This window comes from Bombyx mori, chromosome 15 (genome assembly GCF_030269925.1).
Source record: "Bombyx mori chromosome 15, ASM3026992v2".
In the NCBI taxonomy this organism is placed as follows: domain Eukaryota; kingdom Metazoa; phylum Arthropoda; class Insecta; order Lepidoptera; family Bombycidae; genus Bombyx; species Bombyx mori.
The window spans coordinates 11,997,597-12,021,597 of NC_085121.1; the positions used below are offsets into that span (position 1 = coordinate 11,997,597).

At 35.7% G+C, this 24,001-nt stretch overlaps 3 protein-coding genes across 3 annotated transcripts in view; 2 read left to right on the forward strand and 1 right to left on the reverse strand.

Moving 5' to 3' along the window:
• CTL16 (C-type lectin 16) overlaps positions 1-14,582 on the reverse strand; it is a 71,434-nt gene extending 56,852 nt beyond the window's left edge. The window contains exon 1 of the mRNA XM_062672351.1: positions 14,414-14,582. Within this exon, the coding sequence (XP_062528335.1) occupies positions 14,414-14,434 (21 nt within the window). The 5' untranslated portion in view covers positions 14,435-14,582. The remainder of the gene's footprint in view (positions 1-14,413) is intronic.
• LOC101737676 (esterase FE4) lies at positions 4,439-7,336 on the forward strand. Its single transcript, XM_004924555.5, has 3 exons — positions 4,439-4,749; positions 4,864-6,140; positions 7,082-7,336. The coding sequence occupies exons 1-3, from the start codon at positions 4,561-4,563 to the stop codon at positions 7,266-7,268; spliced, it is 1,653 nt and encodes a 550-aa protein (XP_004924612.2). The 5' UTR covers positions 4,439-4,560; the 3' UTR covers positions 7,269-7,336.
• A 74-nt stretch (positions 14,583-14,656) lies between the features above and the next one.
• LOC101737532 (esterase FE4) lies at positions 14,657-19,495 on the forward strand. The gene is made up of 3 exons (XM_004924554.5): positions 14,657-14,933; positions 16,513-17,789; positions 18,888-19,495. The coding sequence occupies exons 1-3, from the start codon at positions 14,748-14,750 to the stop codon at positions 19,090-19,092; spliced, it is 1,668 nt and encodes a 555-aa protein (XP_004924611.1). The 5' UTR covers positions 14,657-14,747; the 3' UTR covers positions 19,093-19,495.
• The last annotated feature ends 4,506 nt before the right edge of the window (positions 19,496-24,001 follow it).

Sequence of the window (24,001 nt, forward strand, 5' to 3'; positions counted from 1 at the left end):
ATTAAAAAAACCTTTTAATCCGTTCCAAAACTCATTCGCTCACATAATGCAGCTTAAATATTAGGTATCTTTCAATTATCTATGAGTAAAAGTCATGTTCGTTTGAAATATTTTGATAATTCCTTTTTTTAATTGTATGGGCTGATAACTAGACCTTTAAGCCATAGTAGTAAATATTTAGTAATATATTGACCGTAATCTTTCTTCAATCAGTGTGTGGAATAAATAATACGTCGAAGATCTTTTACGGACATTGTCAAATGATATTCATGTTAGATAAGATCTTCTTACGCATTTTAGATTTAGAAGCTGATAAGATTAGGCTCACATGAAAATACTAATAAACAGTAAACGGTTTTTCTTGTTACAAGAAAGCTATGTACTTAAATGAAATTATTTTGGTTATCCCATTGTACACCACTAAGTTCCGTCTTCGGTTCCACTCGTCTACTTTAGACGAACGTAAATCTATACTAGCGACCCGCCCTCGCTTCGCTTCGGAAACATTAAAATACATATGAAACAAAAAAAATTAATAAAAAAAAAATTAAAAAAAGTAGCCTATGTTCATCAGGGACAATGTCGGCTTCTAATGGAAAAATATTTTTTCAAATCGGTCCAGTAGTTTCGGAGCCTATTCGAAACAAACAAACAAACAAATCTTTCCTCTTTATAATATTAGTATAGACATATACAATTTTTTATAAATAATGTAAATAAATTTATTTAGCTCCTAAAAATTTTCCATGCATAAAATTGTATCAGAACAACGTCATTTTAAATAATAAATTTAAAAAATTGAACTAAAACGTTACAAATTTCGTTTCATTTTTCTGTCATACTTTGTTGTGTTCAAATGAATAGAGATATTTAGAATTTACGTATATTCACGTGTTTCTGACCTATCGCTTTGTATCTGTAAATGTGTATCCGATAAATGATAAAAGACGAAAAATCAATTTATCATCATATTATTCATCTTTCTTATCTCATAAGATTTAAAAGATTTAGGTACTTATTAACGTTAGGAGATGAACTATTTCAATTGATTTGACTTAAAGTCTTGAAGACAGATAAAAAAAAATTATATCTCGTACGTAATCAGCATAACGTAAAAGGTCAATAATATAGTTTTGGAATCATATTAATATGTCATATAACTGTTGTCGTATATTAAATAATGCTCAGTAGGTACTTATGGTAGGTTTTAAAAATATTTGTGGTCTCGATTTTCTTAAAATTAGAAAATTCATAGCAGTTAATGTATTGCAAATTCATAATACCTACTATTTTCACCTCCACAAACTTTAATTTACATGACGCCTTTCATTTTTGTGTCTAATATTAGCAGGCAATACGCTATAAAAACTGAATAAAATAAATAAAATGCACTTTTTCTATTCATTTTACAAGTATAGTACCTACTCGTATTGAGTAATGCGATGAAGCCAGTTAGTCGTATCCCGCAAGCGGCTGCCATCTTTTTCTAATGAAATACGTATTTAACACAATCCACAAATGACTTACACGACGAAGTAATAACATCATCCAACAATTTACATTTTACTATTTAGACATTTCAGTAATTATTAGCTAAATCGTTTTTTTAAATCAATAACTTCCATACTAATAACTCAGTATAAAACATGACGATTCGAAGTCCTTATATTCTAAAAGGTAATTCGTTTTAACACAAAAAAAACCTAAAACATAAAAAGTGCCTCGTTTTATTACCACTGACGTCATTATTCGTTAATTTTTTGCGGTCATTTACTTTTGGTCGGTTTATTTACATTATTAGGTATGGATCTACTAAAATCAACAGCGTACACGGACATATTTTTTTGTTTGAATTTCAATAAGTGTAGTATTGTTCAAATTCATTATTTATTCTAGGGAAATTCTGAGAGAACAGCTGAGTGAGGCAAGAAGAGGTAATTTTTTCATCAGTGTCCTTATTCTGTCGCACTGTTATGCGTATATGGACCACTCGTATATGGATCCATAACCAGAATGGTTTTTTTATTGCTCAGATGGATGCACGAGCGCACGGCTCATCTGCTCGTATCATTGAAGAGCAGCATCATAGACATCATAACATAAATTACACCACTTAACACCACCCACCTTGAAATATGAACACTTTTTTTCATTTTTAGTCAGGAGGCAATCGTCGGACTTCCGCCCTCCCCTGGGGATGGAGGGTGGGGCCTGTCGGAGTCGAACTGACTAAGCCTCCTGTCACTCAACAACCCGCGTCCGAACCTCGCATGAGACAGAACTCATGAAAAGGCAAAGGAGGGAAAGTGAAGCGTTTAGTGCGGAGCACATCTCTCCCATCACCCTCCCCCTCGGGACGCCGGACCGGCGGTCGTCGGCGCCACGACCACCAGCTCTCTCAGTCGGCAGGCTATCCGGAGCCCGCCTAGATGGCGCCGGTTAGAATGGGTTATCCTACGTAATACCCCGCTGGGTCAGAACCAACGTGGGTCGAGGATAGCCGGCCTTCCATCACCCGGATGCTCTTGCGTAAAACGCGTGCAGAGCAGCTTGCACGTCGTCTTCTTAGGCCCCCTTCGCCGGTCCCCAGACCGACATGTGAAGGGGACCCGAAACACTTAGAGGGCCAGGGCTTGGGCGAGATCCGTCTCCCTGGCCCCCGCTCGACGACGGCGGGCTTGCGCGTCTCTCACGCGCCCCGCCGCCTCCTTCTGCGAGACGGTGCACTCGCAGAAGTCGAGCATCGCCTTCCACGACTCGTCGTCGACGGACGAGGACACGGCGCCACCCCTCTCATGCGGGGCAGGCAACGAGCGTGTGCTCCGCCGTGTCCAAATCGCAACCACAATGGTGGCACTCTGCCGTCGGCTTGGCTCCGATCCGGTACAGGAACTCACCGAAGCAACCATGCCCAGTGAGCACCTGCGTGAGCCGGAAAGTGAGGCGTCCTCTGTCACGATTCACCTAGTCCACAAGGAATGGGTGAATCCCCTAGACTGTCCTACGACCAGATGAAGGATCGGCTAGCCGCCTGGACCATGATTCTAGCACGGACCGCCGAGATTGGGCCCCCCGCGCTCTGACCATACTGGGGCTGGGACGCGCCACGCCCCGGGCACGAAGGTCAGCCCGCCACTGATAGTCAGCAGCAAGCGCCTCCACCTCCAGAACCCAAGGCGGCGTCCCAGCCAGTACACACGCTGCCTCGAAAGAGAGAAACATTAAGCCTAGGCTATAATTGTATTATAGAACGACTGTCCTAACCCTATAAACCGTGTGGCCTACATATCGGCAGTAATAGGCGAGGTAGTACCTGCAATTTATCATCTTTGTCAGTTTCATTTGTCATCAGTCATCATTTTTATTGTGAAATATGTGGCTAAGCGTAATGATATATTATATACTTGAAACGCCCTTTTCGAAGAGTTCTTCAGATATGTCAAGCGACACCTACGTCAATAAAATTATATCTTACAGCTTATCCTACACTTCAAATCTTAAGAGATGTTCACAATGGATTCTTTACAATTTATGAAAAAAAATTTTTTTTATTATTTTTCAAATACAATAAAATCTAATTATATTTTCGTTCGGGGCTTTGATTCAATATCTCAAGATTGATTTAGTTTAAAATAAATCGATTCGAATTATGTAAATGTCATCGTATTTCAACCCCCACAAAACTTTTATAATGTTTAACTATATATTTATAAAATATATCGTAAGTTAAAGACAAATGGACATAATCTAGTTTATAAAAATAATCAAGTAGTTGTTTTTGTGAAAATTTGTTTCATTTTGAAAATACCAGTATTGTAGTGTTTTTGGAACAAATAGTCAATTTCCAGGTAAAACTGGAACTATTAATGGTATATCTAACATTATGTCGCTGAATTTCTTGCCGGATCCTTTGAGCTGGTCGCGATTCCGATTCCGATAGTGAACGCATTCGCTAAGAAACTGCCTTTGAGCCATAAAGTAAGATTATATATAACCTACTTTGAGCCGAAAGGCTTACTTTAGAGGCGCTTGGGCAAATATTAGCAAACTCCACCCTTTCTGGCAGACCACTTGGGCACCAGAAATACATAAAAAAACGTATTAGAAAATATAAACTTAAAAAAAAATACAAAAAAATCTTGCTTCAGCTTAAAGCGAAATTAAATGTCTTCTAGTTCTAAACTTATTACTCTTATTATTATAATAAGGTAAGTAACTTTAAGATTTATGGTTATAAACAATTACGCAAATATCAATTATTTAACCTCAGTATTTGTTGGTAGAAGGAAAGTAAATACTATGAACAATTTATACTGAATTCTGTTTAAAAAAAAAACAATGAAAAATACAACACGTTATTTGCGTTACTTCAAAACAGTTAGTTATCTAATATTGATAAAAAAACATTAGCTGATCATATGAATTGTCTTAACACTCGACTCAACATAAGGAGCACGTGTCAAAGATTTCTGTACTTATGAACAGGGGGCTATCTAAATAGATAACGTGAAGTATGTAAGCTGCGGTTTGCTGGGCTATTTTCATTGCTGAAGACACATTATGTTGATAAAGACGTTCTTTGTGATCGCGTCTGTTGTCTATGTTCTGGGACATCACGATGGGGACTTGTCGAGAATAGTCCACACAGACCAAGGCCCCGTGAGAGGTTACAAGGACGACACAGGAGATATTTTTGTTTTCTACAATATACCCTACGCGACCACCCCTACCGGAGTAGACCGATACAAGGTTTTTGTTGTATTTATTAATATGATATGATTTTTTATATCTTTCAACGTAAAATATTTAAAATATTGTTTTTTTACGTAATTATTCAGGATAATGAAAATGTAAACATTTTAGGCACCTTTACCACCGCCAACATGGTCGGAGCCTTTCGAAGCTGTTAACCGAGATATAGTTTGTCCGCAACATGACGCAGGAATTTCCGGTTTAAATGTAAAAATGCAAGAAGACTGCTTGATTGCAAACATACACGTACCTGTAACAGACGAGAAGAATCTGCCGGTCCTCGTCTATGTACACGGAGGTGCTTTTCAAATTGGATACGGCAATAAACTATCTCCAAAAAAACTTATCCAAACGAAGAATTTAATCGTCGTTACATTTAATTACCGTTTAGGGATTCACGGTTTTTTGTGTCTTGGTACAGAAGACGCACCAGGTAACGCAGGCATTAAGGATCAAGTGGCACTCTTGCGTTGGGTGAACAGAAACATCGCCAGCTTCGGCGGTAATCCTAATGATGTTACTATAGCGGGCTGCAGTGCCGGTTCGTCTTCCGTAGATCTGTTGATGCTATCAGACACCACGAAGGGATTATTCAATAAGGTTATCGCAGGTAGCGGTGCCAGCTTAAGTGGTTTCAGCGTGCAAATAGACCCTCTGGGATCTGCTCAAGAGCAGGGTTTAGTGTTAAACTTCACAAACGTGGAAGACATAGCTGCTCTTGGAGAATCTTATAAAAATATCCCAATTGAAAAGTTACTTTTAACAAATTTTAGAAACAGAAAACATTCTGGAGTCGAATTCGCTCCTTGTGTAGAACGAGACATAGGACAAGAAATGTTTCTCAAGGAGGCGCCAATTGACATTTTGAAAAAAGGCGATTATCCGAAAATGCCTATTATTTATGGCTTTACGAGTATGGAAGGTTTGATAAGACGACCGTTCTTTGAGGAATGGAAAGATGAAATGAACGAAAAGTTTTCGAACTTTTTATCAATCGATCTACAATTTGATAATGAACAGGAAAGAGAGGAAGTTGCAGCTAAAATAAAACAATTCTATTTCGGCGACGCTGAAGTTTCAGGCGATACAATTTTGAATTTTATCAACTACTTCACAGATGTCATGTTCTCTTACTCGATGCTCTGGTCAGTTCAGCTACATACAAGAAATGGTAACGACCAGGTGTACCTGTACGAATATTCATATGTCGACGATGATGTACCTATAATTCCGTACACCAATGTTCGTGGCGCTGAGCATTGCGCTCAAAATAATGCATTGCTTGATGGAAGAAGTTCAACTCTTTCAGATGAGACTAACATTTCAGATGGCTTCAGAGCTATTAAGAAAATAATGAGAGAGATGTGGTCTAACTTTATAACTACTGGGTAAGTTACCTTCAAACTCTATATTACAATTTAAATTTGACAAATAGGTATGTAGGGCTTAGCTTAAAATTTATTTCATTAAAGGTTTTGTGTGAAAATAAAGTGTAATAATAAGCATGCTATATGAAATATCTGTAAAATTTACACTAAAAGCAGTGTTTGAGGTTGCTTATTGCCACTTCACGGCTACATCTTATTTTTTGTGTGCGCTGAGCTAACAAAAACTGTACTCTCGGATATAATTTATGACCTCATCCACGTTTTGGCACAATACCTAAATATTGTAAATGGTGTAAACGTATCAATATTTCTTTAGTTCGGGCAGCCATTGCGTTAATGCAGTGGCCTGGCATACACGAATGTCACTAAAAGTAAATTGACACTGCCGCCCTTAGTATCCAAGTGTTCTGATCCACACCAAGATATAATTCTGAAAGGATAAGAGAAACTCGTTTCGCCACAAACGCTATAAATACACATGACGTCGTCTTCGACATGACGTCTTTTCGCATTAAAAGTGTACAATTTCCAAAAACATTCGAAATTGAGTTAATATGCGTAAACATTTGGTACCTATCACTAGTATTTTTCTCACAAATACTGTCAAAAGAGCGTAGTTTAGTTTTAGTTTTTTTTTTTAGTTTACCTATATTTTGACAACTAAGTATTATCAAAATTAATAGATAATTTTATCTTACTTTAAAAGACAAATAATGTAATTGGTATAAACTAAAAAATAAATTATGAGATATATAGAATATCAAAGATGATTAATATTAAAAATATCATATGTTAAACCTTTAAAACACGCTCCTGTAAAATTTAGTAAGTTTTGACATTATACAGTTTTAATGCGAGAAAACGTTATATGAAAATATTTAATTAAATAGCCTATTGACAAATAAATAGATTTTAAGGTTGAATATTATATTTGTTTTTAGGCAACCAGTTCCAGCAAATTCATCACTGCCCTCCTGGCCGCCAGCAAACGAGTACAGGACTCCGCACATGTCTTTTGGTTTCAACGTAGAACTGAAAGGAATATTGCTCGAACCACGATTTCGCTTCTGGGATGAAATATACGATAAGCACTATCGTACTCCCAAATCTCCCGCAATTCCTAATTAAATTTTAGGAAAACACATATAAATCGATATGTATGTTACGTAATTTTAAATAAAACACAAGACTGACTCTATCGTAATTTTATTTTATTTTAAGACAGAAAGGTTAATGATAGTTACATGGAAATGTCACAAATGGTCAATAAGATGATAACGGTTAAGTCAATTTCCGATTGGCCATTAGCGACAGTTGGGCCTTCTGCCCCGCTGAGAAGATCCGGTGAGAAATATTTCTGCTATTATACCAGTCAAAGGCCGTGAAAGCTATCATGCTAATGCAACATAGAATATGACTTAACATCTGAAAGTGTTGAGCGGCATTATCGTTCTCTTATCTACATTTATGTGTGTTACATATTTGCACGTGAGCAGGTGTACCACAGTTTTCATAGTACTTATTATATTGGGTTGTTCAGAAAGTAATTACGTTTTTTTTTGTGGAAATGAACCCATACATCGAGCTTCAAGGATAATCCCAGGCCTTTCAAGTGGTCATAAACTGTTGAATTTGATAAATTTAACCTCAATCCGATCTCACGTGTTATTATCCGCCGGTTCGCATCAACGCCATCAACTAATGTCTTTATCGCGCCTTAAAAATTATATGGCTTAAATGTGAAGTTGGGTGCAAAGAAATACAATTAAATCCTCTGTCGGGAAAAAACGAAATAGGTAACTTTCCGAACAACTTATTATTTCTACAGATATTTGTATCACCTTTATTTGTTCCGTATGTCTCGAACGTTTTAAAACAAAGAATATTTACATTCTGTCGTGTTTGTTCAACTTTAATAATTTATAATTCATCATCCTCAAACAGTCTGTTGGCAAAATTACATTCGAAAAGATGCAAAAATATTATTGACGAAATGTTGACCCATGGGACTTGAAATGCGTCCACATGTACCTAATAACGTAAATTTTAGGTCTGTAACATTTATGGTGTAATTTTAGCTATTCGCAGAGATATATTGTGAAATAAATTGAATATAAATTTAAATGGTTACATACCCACCTAAGTAACTTTAAGAATTAACCTCCTAAAAATTCTTAATTTTTATAAATGGAGAGAACAAATTATCCATTTTATTGTTTGATTAATGCAGCAAGTACAATTATTTGATCAAAATAAATATGTATTATCAATTTCAATGGAGCGTCGGTAGGTATTTTGGCAACCAAGGTCAAGGGTAATACATAATGCTACAGTACAGAGACAATAAGTACAATAAGAGTGCAATTACAAGCCAATTTTTTACTTGTTGTTATTTATTGTGTATATTTTATTTTTGGCTTGTAAAGTGTATTGTGTACATAATACATATATCAGAGATGGTCATTAGTTTGGTAGTTATACGAAACGCAGCACGATTCCCGAGAGATGGTATCATCGGAGGTCGTCTAACTTCGTGCTACAGAGCCTAGCCGATGGTGGCGCATAGACGCCATCACACTTACCAACTGGGCCCTGAAACTACGATACTTAAGACAAATATTTTTTTTGTATGGAAACTATCGACATCTTGTAGCGGAAGCCCCTAAACTTATATGTTGTTAAAGTTAAGACATTTAATTATTGTGTAACTAAACACAGAAAATAAAAAATAATAAATCATACAAGCCTTTAATTGTTACAGACAAATTGATTGAATTTTATCAATTTGTAGTTTCCGAAAATTTACAAAATTCTTCATTAAAATAAAATATGTATGTATAGGATTTGTAATATGTTACTGCCATCTACAGGAGCAATGAGAAACTAATCGAAGCGAAAAGAGACTAATGTTGTATTTGTAGCCAAATCTTACTCATAAAAAATATTTTTGAATTTTAATAAGTAACAACTTGGGAAAAACGAAATGCAGAAACTTTTTAGAACTAGAGTAATCAAAATTGAACATTAGTTACAGACCTTAATTTATTTAATGGACACAACAAAATGCTTTTTTTTTTTTTTTTTTTTTTTTATTTAAGGTCGCTTTTTAACAACAATGGTCATTAACGACCACTATAAGCTTATAGTTAAATTAATCTATGGTAATCTATAATTTTCAGGAATTTTAAAGTACATTTTACATTAATATTTAAACAGTCAAACAAACACATAGGCAAGGCAGAAGTATGTCTTTCTGCATTAAACATTGGGCACTCAGTTAGTAAATGCTTAATAGATATATTGCTATCACATCGACTACATTTCTTTATTTCTTCTTTTGTAATAAGATGGATGTGAGTAATGTTACAGTGACCTATTCTTAATCTATTTAAAACTACTTGATCTTTTCTATTATTAATCTGAAAATTCCTTCTTTCAAAAACGGATTTTCTTATATCATATAAAGCACTTTTATTATCTTTTACCCAATAGCTATTCCAGAGTGTTTTAATCTTCCATTTAATGTGTTTTTTAAGATCCTGTATATTAGAAGTAAGGTAATTACATTGGGCTAACTTTGTGGCTCTCTTAGCTTCTGTGTCAGCTCTTTCATTTCCAGATATGCCTTGGTGACTAGGAATCCAGATTAGCTTAATTATGTAATTGTTATCTATAAGCCCGGTTAGAATTTCCTTGATCAGAATAATAAGGGGGTTTTTGTTGTGATTATTTGAAAGGGCCATGAGGGTAGACATTGAATCAGTGAAAACTATATATTTTTTGTAATTTGTGTTTGTCTTAATAATGTTTAAGCATTCCAGTATAGCAACTGCTTCGCATGTGAATATAGAGGTATAGTCTTGGAGTCTATTCTTGCAACTATAATTTTCAGATACAATAGCGCAACCAGATCTACCTTCACAGACTGAGCCGTCCGTGTAGTACATCTTGAAGTCTAAGTGATTATTTTTAATTTCGTAGAAAATATCTTTGTAGATATAATCTGATGTGGTGTCTCGGGGATTATTTTGAGCTATTTCCATATTTATTGTGAAATTTGATTGGTGCCACGGAGGATAATAGTGGTGTTTACGTGGAAATACCGGGGGAAAATCTAAATTTATTTCTGCGAGGTATTTTTTAATTCTTAACCTCAAAGGAGGTGAAAGGGTTGGTTGTAACCTAAATTCTATATCCGATGGTACAGGGTCCTTTAGTATGAATGAGTCTTTGTTGTTTGTTATATGGTTAATGGCATATGACAGGCATAGCTCTTTTCTCCTAAAAGCTAGTGGCATTTCCTCTGCTTCAACTAGAATGCTGTTTATTGGGCTTGTTCTGAAGGCTCCTAGACTTAATCTTAAACTAGTGTTGTGTATACTTTCTAGGGTTTTTAAAATATTGGAAGATGCAGAGTCATAAATAATAGAGCCATAGTCAATTTTTTGTCTTATCAATGCTTTGTATGTATTCTTAATGCATGTGCTATCTGAGCCCCAACTACTTCCTGATAGAATTTTGATGACGTTGAGTCTATTATAACAATCTGATTTTAGTTTTTTTATGTGGTCGACCCAGTTCAGTTTTTGATCAAAGATTAAACCTAATATTTTTAGATGACGGACCTCTTTAATTTGTTTATTATTAATTGTTAAGCTTACTGTTTCTTTCTTTTTCCTTTTTGCTAAAACGATAAATTCAGTTTTCGTATCTGAAAATTTAAATCCAGTATGTCGACACCATTCACTTAGTTTATCTAAAGTATTTTGCAATAGTGTTTGCGTTGGTTTAATGCTGTTTCCACTGCATACAAGGGTTAAGTCATCCGCAAATAAACATCCCTTCACTGGTCTTTCTATAACCTCTGTTACGCTATTAATTGAAACTAAAAAAAGTATTACGCTCACCACAGATCCCTGCGGTAGACCGTTCTCGGTATTGATAGGATCTGAAACGATGCCATCTATCTTAACCCTAATCCTCCTGTTTTCTAAAAAATTTCTAACGAAGGCTAGGGTGTTACCTTTAATACTCATCTGTTCCAGGAGTAACAAGACTCTGTGTTTCCACACCATTTCATAAGCCTTTTCCAAATCCAGGGAAACCGCCACAACCTTATTTTTAATTGCAAAGGATGTTAATATTTCGTTTTCCAAATACGCAAGATGATCTAATGTTGACTTATATTGTCTAAAACCAAATTGAACTGCTGATATTAGTTGATTCTGTTCTAAATACCATCTCAATCTATTACTTACGATTTTTTCGAGTAATTTACACAAATTGCAAGTGAGCGATATAGGTCTGTAACTGGAAGTTAAGGTTGGTAATTTCCCCGGTTTCGGAATCGGTATAACAATGGCTTCTCGCCACTTATCAGGAAAGACTTGATTGAGCCAAATGAAGTTGTAAATGTCAAGGAGTCGTTCTAGAGCCACGAGTGGAAGGTTTTTGATTAAGGTGTTAGATATGTTGTCTGGTCCAGGGCTAGAGTGTTTTAATTGGTGTAAATAGAAATACAGTTCATGAATTGTGATATTTTGATTGATAGAGTTACTATTATCCAAAAAATCGAATACATTATTATTCTCTTCTATTTGGTTTTTAAAAGATAGAAATTCTTGGCTGTAATTGTTAGAGCTAGAGTTTGCAGCAAAAGCAGACGCTAATAATTCCGAGTTATTTTTTGGATCACCACTTAACTGTCTATCATTGTTTTTTAAGACTATTGTTTGTTTTTTGCTTTTTTGTCCATTAATAGCGTTTATTTTTTGCCATACAATCCCTGGCGGAGTGTAACTATTAATGGAAGTGATAAAACTTTCCCAACTTTTCTTTCTGCTTTCTTTAAATATTCTTCTAGCATTGGCTCTTTTTCTTTTGTAATCTATCTTAAGTGATTCTTGAAGATTTTGGAGATCTTCCAAACGATTTGGACTTTTTTGGTAATATTCGGCTTTTCTTTTTTCTTTTTTATAAAGTCTATATGCTCTTTTAGATTCTTTAAGTGATTTATCACACTCGTCGTTCCACCATGGCACTTGTTTTTTTTTTAATTTTCCCTGTTGTTTTAGGTATATGTTTTTCTGCTGAACCGAGAAGTATTTGATTAAATTCATCAACTAAGTCATTAATTCTGGTCAAAGATTCGGGTGTAACTCTACTTAGTTGGTTAATTTTAATTTCTATATCAGAACGAAAGTTAGGCCACTCTGCCATCTGATATTTGAAGTGTTGCGGGGCGTTTTGGTTTTCGGGGCTTAAATCTATCTTTAATGTAATCATAATAGGGTAGTGATCACTGTCGTATAGATCGTCTAATGCATACCAGTCAAAGTAAGTTGATATACTTCGTGAAGCAAAGGCTAAATCGATACTGCTGGTGTGACCATTGCTATTATTAAAGTGTGTGGGCTGATTAGTATTAAGGAGAATCATATTTTCGTCTACATCTAACCAGTCAGATATAATTTTACCCCTCAGATCACAGTGATCTGAACCCCAATAAAAATGGTGGCTATTAAAGTCACCCAATAATACAAAAGGTGTTGGAAGCTGATTTTTTAGGTTATTCAGGTCATTTTCACTTAAGGGGCAGCTATTGGGCAAATAGACGTTACATATTGTAATAGCCAAAGGATATTCTATTCTTATTGCTATCACTTCTAGTGGGCTAATAATATCGACCTCTTTGGGCAGTGTGTGTGATTTTACATAAGTAGCTACTCCACCACTAGCTATACTGCTATTTGATCGATTTTTGAAAAAATGAATATAATTCTTCAACTTAGCACAGTAGTTATTTTTAAAATTAGTTTCTTGGATACAAATACAAAGAGGGTCAATATCATTTAATATACGTTGTATATTCTCTAATCGTCTATGAAAACCGTTAACATTCCACTGTAAAATTTTCATTCTGTCAATTAACTAAATCACTTACCTTATTTTTAAGCAAATTGTAATTAAAGAGACTATGGCTTGTTACTGGTTTCTAACAGTTTGATAAGTTCTAGTTTCTTAACTAATCTTGTACATCTATTTTTGAGGTTCCTATTTAAATTCATTTTAGTGCGGAGAAACGTGCACATATCAATTAGTTCCGGGATATCATCCGTATAGTCTTTGATAAGTTCTTGAAGATTTTGTTTGCTACGGGAATTATCTAAAAAACTAATAAACTGGTCTAAGGTGAGTGGGAAGTGAGGTTGTGTTTCTGACTGATCCAGCTCTGTTTTAATATCCTTCCAAACTTGTTCTTCACTTCTGTCATCGAGAGTTTTCTTCTTCTTCTTGAGTGACTTAGGGGTCTTCTTTAGTTCTTCGTCCAGAGACCAATTGCTGTCGGTTTCATCCGTGTAATCACTGACTATAATATTACTGTCATCTAAGGTAGGTTCAGCTTGATTTATTTCCGGTTGTGATGGTTCTGAAGAGGTAGATGGATGAATCCGCTTAACACCTTTGTATATGTCAAATTTATTGTGTGGTAGTAAGTTTGTTGGTATTTGCGGTTTGGAAATTTCAGTAGGGGGGTAGATTTGGTTTATTTCATATTCAAGATTAATTGTAGAATTGAGAGACTGTGACGGTAGCTTGTTGGATTCGACTGTAGTGTCATTGGAAGTAGTTGAATTGTCTTGCGTGAGGTTGTTAGGGCCTTTGGTACCAAGAACCTGTTGACTGCTTTGCGGACAGTATTTTGCCAAGTGTCCCATTCCATTACATACAAGACATTTCATTGTTTCGTTTGTAATATAAATCCAATAATTGGTTTCATCATAGTTAATTTGCATCGATTCTGGTAATCTTTTTTCATCCTCAGGGGAAACGTATACTTGTCTCCTAAAGCTCATAATGTGTGAAAAACCAGGGTCCGGGATGCCCACTTTCATGAATGTTATGGGAGACAATACTTTAATACCCATTTCATTAAATTTTTCTTCTAAGATATCGTGCGGAATTATGGGGCAAACGTTGGATAAAACGATACGTTTGTTTCTTGTTATCAGCGGCCGAATCTCCAATACGTGGTCTTTCACTTTAACGTTTTTAATGACGTCAACCAATTCGTCAGCTGTTTGTTTTGAGTCCAAGTACACGCAGATTCTCGAGTTGGAAATGCGAGAAATGAAGCGGATTGACGTTGATTTGGTCACTGCGGAAAGGGCTAACAAGTAGTCTCGAATCATGATTCCGTCGATTGAGTTTATAATAATAGCTTGATCTTTCTTCGGGTAGCTGGTTTTAGATGTAACATTGGCATAACTTACGGTGGGGGTAGGTTTATCCATAGTGTCAGAAGGGGCTCCCGTTGCCAGGAGTACCCCTAACTTGACAAACGGTGTTAAAACAGAACACTCGGTAGTGATATTATATTCGTAATTACTCGTTAACCGCGCCGCGTCGACCGATACGTGTGAACCGTACGGGGACCGCAAGGCAACTGAACAAAATGCTTGTTTACTATCTACCAAGATATAATTTATCTATTATTATTTATCATGCTATTACACAGAGAAGATAACAATTATCATTGTAAGTTAGTAGTCCGGTTGCTCAAATGTAAAACACGATAGGTTCAGCATTGTACATAAGTACGTTGCGATGTGGTGGAGCACGTGTTTAAGTTTATGTGCTATTTTGGCTAGCGTAAGGCCAGATAGCACCGATTCAAGAGAAGTCAAAATATCTCAAGGAACCGTGAAGGGGTATAGGGATCCCGAAGGTGATCTGTTTGCTTTTTATAATATACCCTATGCTACGGCTCCAAGCGGAACGGCGCGATTCAAGGTGAGGTTAATAATTTGAAAACACTTTTTTTTTTAACCTATGCTGATAGCCTTGAGAGGCTATTTCAGCTTCGCCCTAACGTGTGTAGGTGAGCTCACGGGGCTCAAACCGGAGTGTTGCTAACACTGACCCTAACAAGAGCAGTGCTTCGCAGAATCTACCACCGGTTCGGAAACGTGACCCACTGAGAAGATCCGGCGAGAAACTCAGTGGGCTGTCTAGTCTATGGGTTAATTCGCTCGTCGAGCCCTTCGTCGCAAGCGGCGGGTTTGACGAGGACGGAGACCGGTGCTTGTGGTGCCTGAAAGCACCGTTAATGGATCAGGAGGATCCGTAATGACGTGCTTTGGGCGACGTCAACGGTTTACCATTCGAAACTCTTTATTGTCAACTTGTGTACTGGTTGCAAAGTGAATCAAGGACTAAAATCAGAATAGAATTATTTTACTATATTTAGCAAATGGTAGTTAAAGTTTGCTTGATACTAACTAATATTATAGATAGCTAAGATTTGAATAGTGTTTGGTTGGAAATATTTTATGTAAGATGTATGTCAATGAATATTTTTTTTGAACAAAAACGCCTATCAAATTTGTAATAGCACCGAATTATTGAGTTTTTCTAATTTAAATTTAGTAGGGTGTAAATTAAGATGTAAGTTTCAAAAAAGAAAGAGGTACCTTCAGAACACCCGGTTTTAATTTAGTTTGATCTTTCTATAGTTTTTTTTGTTTGTATTAAGTAATGATTTAAAAAAAAAACAATATTAAATAATGAAACAAATCAAATGTGAAAGAAAGCAAAAACAGTTTACTGGAAAATTTGTGGGATATTTGTAAAAAAAAATTCAAAAAAATTGACAAATAGCAAATTGATAGAAAAGATTCAGTTTCCTAAGTGATCCTAAGGGAAGTGCCTCAAAAATCCCTGCAAAAATACGTCGGTTTTTGGTGTCGTTTTGCATTATTCCTTGTTTCGGTTTCAAACAAAAGGTGTGATAAGGAACTCCGTTCCAATAAATATTAGTGTTTTCTCCTAGCTACGCCGAAAGTTCAGTTTTCGACCCGCTATACAGGGAAAGAAAGTCTAACTTTTCCTCCCTGGGTACTGGCAAGTACGCTTGCGCGTTAATGTTCACGTCTGCTCTCACGCACCTAAAATTCTCCGCCATTGTTGTGCTCGGGTAATTTGCAATATTGTGTTTAGTGTAAAAGTTAAATAAACAAAAGGCAATAAAATTTAATAGCGAAGTATTAAACAAAGATGAGTTCATCAGACAGTTCTTATTCCATTAGTAGTAGTTTATTTAAAAATTAAAAAACAGTGAGTGGGGGGGCTCCGACCCCCCACACCCCGCCAGGGCTTCACCCCTGGAGCCCACCGGGGCTTCGCTCCTGGACTCCGGCTCAGCACTCCACGGGTGCTAAGTTTTTTACAATGTCGAACTTTCGGCCTGGTAGGAGAAAAAATAGTATATGCACCGCGGGAAAAAAGTAGGACAACTCATCCCGCGGGAGGAAATGTCCAACTTATCTCCCTTGGTGCACAATATACTATTAACAAACTATTTCTTTCTCAGGCGCCGCTTCCACCACCGGTGTGGCTGAACACTTTCGAAGCAGTAGATAAAGGCGTCATTTGCCCACAGACGCCCCTTGGACCAGTACATAGCAATTTAACGCAACAAGAAAATTGCCTTATCGTAAATGTGTTCGTCCCGGACACGGAGGAAAAGAACTTGCCTGTGGTGGTCGCCGTTCACGGAGGAGCTTTTCAAATAGGATACGGCAATTGGGTCGAACTTAAAGAGCTTATGAGGATTAATAAAGTAATAGTTGTTGACTTTAATTATCGTCTCGGCGTACACGGGTTTTTGTGCCTGGGCACTGAAGACGCTCCAGGCAACGCTGGATTGAAAGATCAAGTGGCATTATTGCGCTGGGTCAACAGAAATATTGGCAGCTTCGGTGGAAACCCAGATGACGTTACGCTGATAGGATACAGCGCAGGATCTGCAGCAGTGGATTTGTTGTTGCTCTCAAAATCGGTACGAGGTCTGTTTCACAAGATCATTCTTGAGAGTGGATCGAATTTAGCACCGTTCGCGGTCCAATTAGATCCATTAAAAAATGCTAAAGATTACGCTAAACAACTGAAGTTTGAAAGGTTTGATGACATATACGCTTTAGAAGAGTTTTACAAAACAGCATCGTACCAAAAATTAACTTCCGATGCATTTATAGATAGACCTGACTCAACGTTTATGTTTGTACCTTGCGTCGAACGTGATGTCGGAGAGGAAATAATACTTGATGATGCTCCAATTAACCTTCTACAAAATAAACAGTACCCAAAAGTACCTATGCTAATTGGCTTTGCCAACATGGAAGGCCTCATGCGTATAGATCTCTTTGACGAGTGGAAGACAAAAATGAATAAACGATTTTCGGATTTCCTCCCTGCTGATTTGCACTTCAAAAACGAAAGCCAAAAGAAGAAAGTAGCGAAAATTATCAAAGAATTCTATTTTGGTGATCGTTCAGTGAACACTGATGGCGTTTTGAATTATGTGAACTATTTTAGTGATGTTATATTCATGACACCAGCCCTTAGATCTATTAAATTACTAACAGAGGCTGGTCACGATCAAGTATATTTGTATGAATATTCTTTTGTTGATGAAAATGTTCCGGTGGTGCCGCATACGGATGTCCGCGGAGCGAATCACTGTGCACAAACAATGGCAGTAGTGGATGGACCTGCTATAGCGGCCAGAGAAGATGTAGTGGATACTGAAGAATATAGAGAAATGAGAAAGACAATGAGAACGTTGTGGAATAATTTCATAACAACAGGGTGAGTTCGATTTATTAGAGCACTAGCGACCCGCCCTCGCTTAGCTTCGGAAACATTAAAACACACATGAAACCAAAAAAAAAAAATTAAAAAAAAATAAAAAAAGTAGCCTATGTTCATCAGGGACAATGTCGGCTTCTAATGGAAAAATAATTTTTCAAATCGGTCCAGTAGTTTCGGAGCCTATTCGAAACAAACAAACAAACAAATCTTTCCTCTTTATAATATTAGTATAGATTATAATGTGTAGAGCTTGTGAAACGATCGTAGACAGACCCCGTTTGAAAATGATTATCGCGATTAAGACAAATGGTTGTGGTAAAATCTTTTTAATTTATTCAGAAATAGTAACGTTCAAACCGGATGAATAGTAATGCATGCCGTCCATTACTCTTTATTAAAAAACAGGGGACCGCATTGAATTAAAAAAATAAATAAATAAAAAAAACCACAATCCCCACCCATTTGAATGAAATAATTCATACTAATTAGCAATATTTATCATATTACACATTATGATTAAAATATAGTTTGACATTTTGATCTCGTGATGAAATAAATCTATATATTAATACGTGAAGCAAAAACTTTGTATCCCTTTTTACGAAAATTGCGCGGACGGAGGAGTATGAAATTTTCCACACTTATAGAAAATATAGAGAAGAAGTGCACAATGCTAATATTTAAAAAAAAAACGCATAAAAGTTACATTAAATCAATAAAGAAAAAATTACACACACTACATACCATGTGTTTGACGCAACACGCATGCATACTATTTATTGTCAAACTTTTGTTCTTGACGTCTGTGGTCAAATTGAGAATAGATTAAATATTGTTTGTCTTTGTTAATATTTTTTATAGTGCACCCTTGGCGAAATTTGTGATTATAGAAGTATAAAATACAATCATAATAGTGTACAAACTTACAATTCCAATTAATTATAGTCGAATTTCGACTACTGCGGGACCTCTAGTATAAATTAAAATGTCATTAATTTAATTTACGATGTTCCATAAATTGAATTGTAATATATCTATAAGTTCATAGATAATCTAATGCGTCCCATAATTCATAATAAAAATTGCATGTTCCAGCAAACCAGTTCCGGAAGGCTCATCTTTACCGAAATGGCCATCTATTAATAAGGATCTTTCACCGTATATGTCTCTAGGAAACAAAATAGAACTAAAGGATACCTTGGCAGAAGAGAGAGTGAAGTTTTGGGATGGCATCTACGAGAAATATTACCGTATACCCCGCCCGCCATCCCCACTTCCACCAAAACACACAGAATTATAATCGTGCTTCATCATAGCGAGTACGGCTTTATTTAAAAATCTTTAGAAAATAGTCTTCCGTTTTATTTAAGTGATCAAGTTCGCGTGACTATTACAAACATGCTCAATCAATTGTTATACTCCCAATTATATTTATTTAAACAGACTAGGTGCGAGGGACAGACTTCTAGAACTTCACCAGTGATTTAATTAACATCAGGTTGCTCATTAACTCATTCTGCCCTATTTATATAATTTTTGTTGACTTATAGTTTATAATTTACTGTATTCTGTTTAGTTATTTGTTTATGATTATTATTGTTACCAATTACTTGTACAATGATGATACAAATATAAGTATTAATATTTAATGTTGTTGAAAACCGCCGACCTTCTATCGAAATTATAAGTGATTTCATTCGGAACTGATTCGTCTATTCGGTTATTTCGTGTTCCGTTTTTTGGTATGTTTAGAGTTGGTAAATGATCTCATTACGAATAGTTTAGAATTGGTTCCTTCGAGACTTCTAGTTTATTATATCTGAAACGCCCTTTAAATTTTGGGGTACTAATCTTGGGACAGTGTTCTAATAATCCACGTTCTTCAGAAGACAAGGAATATGGCAATCGGACAGCAAAAAGTGTTCTGAATATATAAAATGCAATCAATTACCTTCAATCAACAACACAATAGTTGATTAATCCCTAACCACATTCATAAATCTAGTTATCTTTTTTAAAATAACCTAATGTTAATAACATAATGTAATTAAATAACACCTCCTATACAATAAAGCTTCAGTTTTAAGCTGGTGACCTAGGCCATACTTGAGCACTAGGAGAAAGTCCTTTTTGAAATTAAGGCCTCTTTAAATTCAGTAAACATTATTCTTATTTGACATAATTCGAAACGGAACGTAGTAAGTACTTCTTGAGCAAAAAGTAATTCAAGAATGGAACGGCGCCACGGCGAGTCTCGGCTAAACTTGGTGTCCTCGGGGACTTCGAAGATGGGGGGAGGTACGCTTTGAGATGAAAGCAACGTGTGACTAATTATAAAAAAAAATATTTCAAGAATGCTAACCAAGAATTCGGAGTCTTGACAATATACTCGTCGATTTATTTATTGCCTCCGAAGTGATTTTAGAAATGCTCTTCTAATTTATTAACTTGTCTTGTCGACCCGCGGTATTACTCTGTTTTATAGTATAACTAGCTGACCCGGCAGACTTCGTAGTGCATCAATCCATAAATAAAAGACCTAAGCTTTTGTATAAAATAAACTTAAAACAAACAAAAGGAATCCGTCCGACGGGGGACACATCAAAGGAAAAACAAAATTGTTATTTTTATTTAATTCCGAGCATTTTCATATTTATCTACCTTTTAAACCTTCTCTGGACTTCCACAAATAATTTCAGACAAAAATTAGCCAAATCGGTCTAGCCGTTCTCGAGTTTTAGCTAGACTAACGAACAGCAATTCATTTTTATATATATAGATAACGTCAACTCCACCCTTCAAACCAAAATGCATTGCTGCTTCACGGCAGATATAGGCAGGGCGGGTATTGCCTACCCGTTTGGGCTCTCAATCTATCCTACCACCAGTAAGATATGAATATATAAGGTCTTTACCTACAGATAGATAAGTATTTTTTTTCCTGTCAATTAAAATATGAACCCATGGTAATAAAGGCATCGACAGCATCACAGTGGATTTTAGTGTTTATATAAAACTTTTTTAAATTAGAAAAACCTGAATTCTTCACTTCGGTTAAGGCAAAATTGTGGCGCATGAGCGAACGAAATATAAATTTCGGTAAATTTTAAAATTAAATCGATATTCTGCGTCTATAATTCGATGTCACGATATTGTAGGCAATCACAAAAGCTTAATCTAAGAAATATACAAGTTGTAATATAAATACAGAAAATGTAAATATAGTTTGGATGTTAAAAAAGAAATTCTAACGAATTTATTTACAATACTGTTCACCCAATGATCGACATTCGATTATAATCACTGAAAAAATATAGATTAATTCTATTTTTTTTTAAACTATTATGAGTTACTATTAAAATTTCGAAAAAAAGTTAATTTTAATTCAAAAGTCCATTCTCAAAATAGGTACAAAAAAGCGTATTAAAAAGAGGGTCGGTTGAGAAACAGACAAGAGAAACGTGAAAAGAAAGAAAGACAACAGACATTGACATTGTCACACACAGTAAAATACAGTACGTAACTGTTTTATCTTTTCCTATTATATATTTTTTACCTTTTGCAACGGAGAAGCAAGTTATGTATTCATTGAAATCAATTTTTTTTTCATTCTTTTGGTGTCAATTTTGAATTTCTAAATAGCAAAAGAAACACTGCAACACAATGTGAATTACGCTCGTCCGGCTTGATTTCGAAGTTTCAATTGTATTTTCATTCAAAGATAAACACGAAATGTTTCTCTTGTGTAATCACAATACGTCCTAACACAATTCAGTGGAATTCAATATTTCTTCTGATTTTGATAAGGTTCTCGTCATAAAACACAAAACAAGAATGCTTAGTACGTGCTAAACGTTGGAAATTATGAAAATAATTTAATATTTTAACTACATGTGTTTTACAATTAGAACTATAAAGGTTTATTCTAATGTTTTGAAATTGTCAGCTGTAAAAACATGGGAGTTGTGAAACACTAATTTTATTGGTCAGACTACAAAGTTGCGTCATAATTCATAAATAATTCTCATGAAGTCGTAAAGTTTTAATTTTAGCTAAACCCTACTACTAATATGGAAAAAATATTTTCTTTTTGATCTGTATATCTGCTATTTCATTTCCGTTGCACAGCTTTCCGATTATTCTTGTTCTATGCTCTTATGATTTATGGAGATAGTGTTTAGTAATTCAATTACGATATCGCAATTTGTATATATTATACATTTTGATCTTTATTTATTATTACGTCGACAATTCAGAGTTCTGCCAGGGAGTTAGTCTTTTTTTTCTTTTGCTAATTGTTTTGATGCTTTTTTATCTTCTTTTCTTCTTTTCTTTTAGCTTGTAAAGTATAGTAAGTTTGATGAATAGTAATGTCGTAAAAACCTATAGCCGTCGTGAATAAAAGATATTTGATAAACGCGTTGAGGATTTGCTCAAGATACGTTTGATATGCCGTTGTATTGGTCCGCTGAAGTTCGGAAGAATAAAACAGCACCTGGAAGATCTAATATTAATCGCAATTCTTCTGCTTTGAGTACAGTATCAAGCCACTAAGCTACTGTACCAACTACTATATTAACTGTCCACATTTAATAACATTAACTGTCGACTACACGAGAACACAATGTTTCAATTAAATGCCTCCAGCTCCGTTGTTGTCGTAATATTTTCGCGAATCGATTAGTACAAACGAGACAAACAGTTTTCCTATCCTACGAATGGGGGCAGAGAAGGCACAATGTACGATAAGTCCCTAACTTAATTAACTCCCGAAGGCTTCTCTGTAATTAAGTTGGAAGCTTGTGCGCGGTAAACATCGCGCAGACTCGCTGGTTCGCGCTGAAAAGAGATTATTAAAACAGTTTTGAAAAACAGTATTATTTTTATGTTTATTTTTTTTTAAAACTGTTCTTTGTTTTGTACTATACTCAATTATTTTTGTTTGCATGTGATGCGGCATGTGATGCGGCTTTTGACAGAGCAATCACGAGGATTTTTTTTATTTTTTTATTGCTTATATGGGTGGACGAGCTCACAGCCCACCTGGTGTTAAGTGGTTACTGGAGCCCATAGACATCTACAATGTGAATGCGCCACCCACCTTGAGATATAAGTTCTAAGGTCTCAGTATAGTTACAACGGCTACCCCGCCCTTCAAACCGAAACGCATTACTGCTTCACGGCAGAAATAGGCAGGGTGGTGGTACCTACCCGCGCGGACTCACAAGAGGTCTTACCACCAGTAAATTTGAATTGAAAAAATTGGATTTGAATCACTTCATGCACGAAATGCCATCAAAGCGTAAGCAGATGTACTGCTATTTTTTATTGTATATGCATGAAACCAGCTTCAAGTTTCTTTCGATTCATTCCCCTGTATTCTATAGTAAAATAAAAGCTACCTAGCCCTTCAAGTGGATACAAACGTATGCTTTATCTGCAGGAATAGATCATAAAATACCACTTTTTCAGTTTTACTTAAAACGTAAAACGTTGCATCTTTGTTGTAACACAAAATGCAATAAATTCTGACGCGTATAGCTATTGACCGCACGAACACAGTTTTATTCCCGATTCCCGTGAGAATTCGAACTCCATATATTAAGTTTAATATTAAATAAGCAGTTGACATTCTCGTAATGTGTTATTTCCGTACGGATATTGAAAGATACGACGCTTAGTGGCGCCGCGTTGGATTAAAAATAATTGTTGTAATGTTGGATTATTATATTTATTAAAAGATGAAACTTAAACCGTGACAAAAAGATTTTTTATTGCTTAGACGACTGAACGAGCTCTCGGCCCATCCAATGTTAAGTGGTTAAATGAGGCCATAGAAACTACAACGCGAATGTCGCAAACCGCCTTGAGATTTCAGGCTTATGTCCCAATCGTATGGTAATTACGCAAATTTTATTTTATTGCCAGTTATTACACGATTTTAGTCCTTCATCGGGGAAGCCATTCGTTAAGTTTGTACGTATTTCCTTAGAAAATCATAATTATCCGCGTTATTTGAACACCGGCATAGTCCATCGTTCGATACCGGGCGTCTTATCCTTTAAGGCCAAGACGATATAGAACAATGTGTCTAGTACAATTCTGTAAATAGTGTAAATACAGAGTAAACTTAACTATTTCCAATTACTACACCACAAACCATAGATACAATATGAACAAAGAAAATGTTTTAAACATATTATTATACA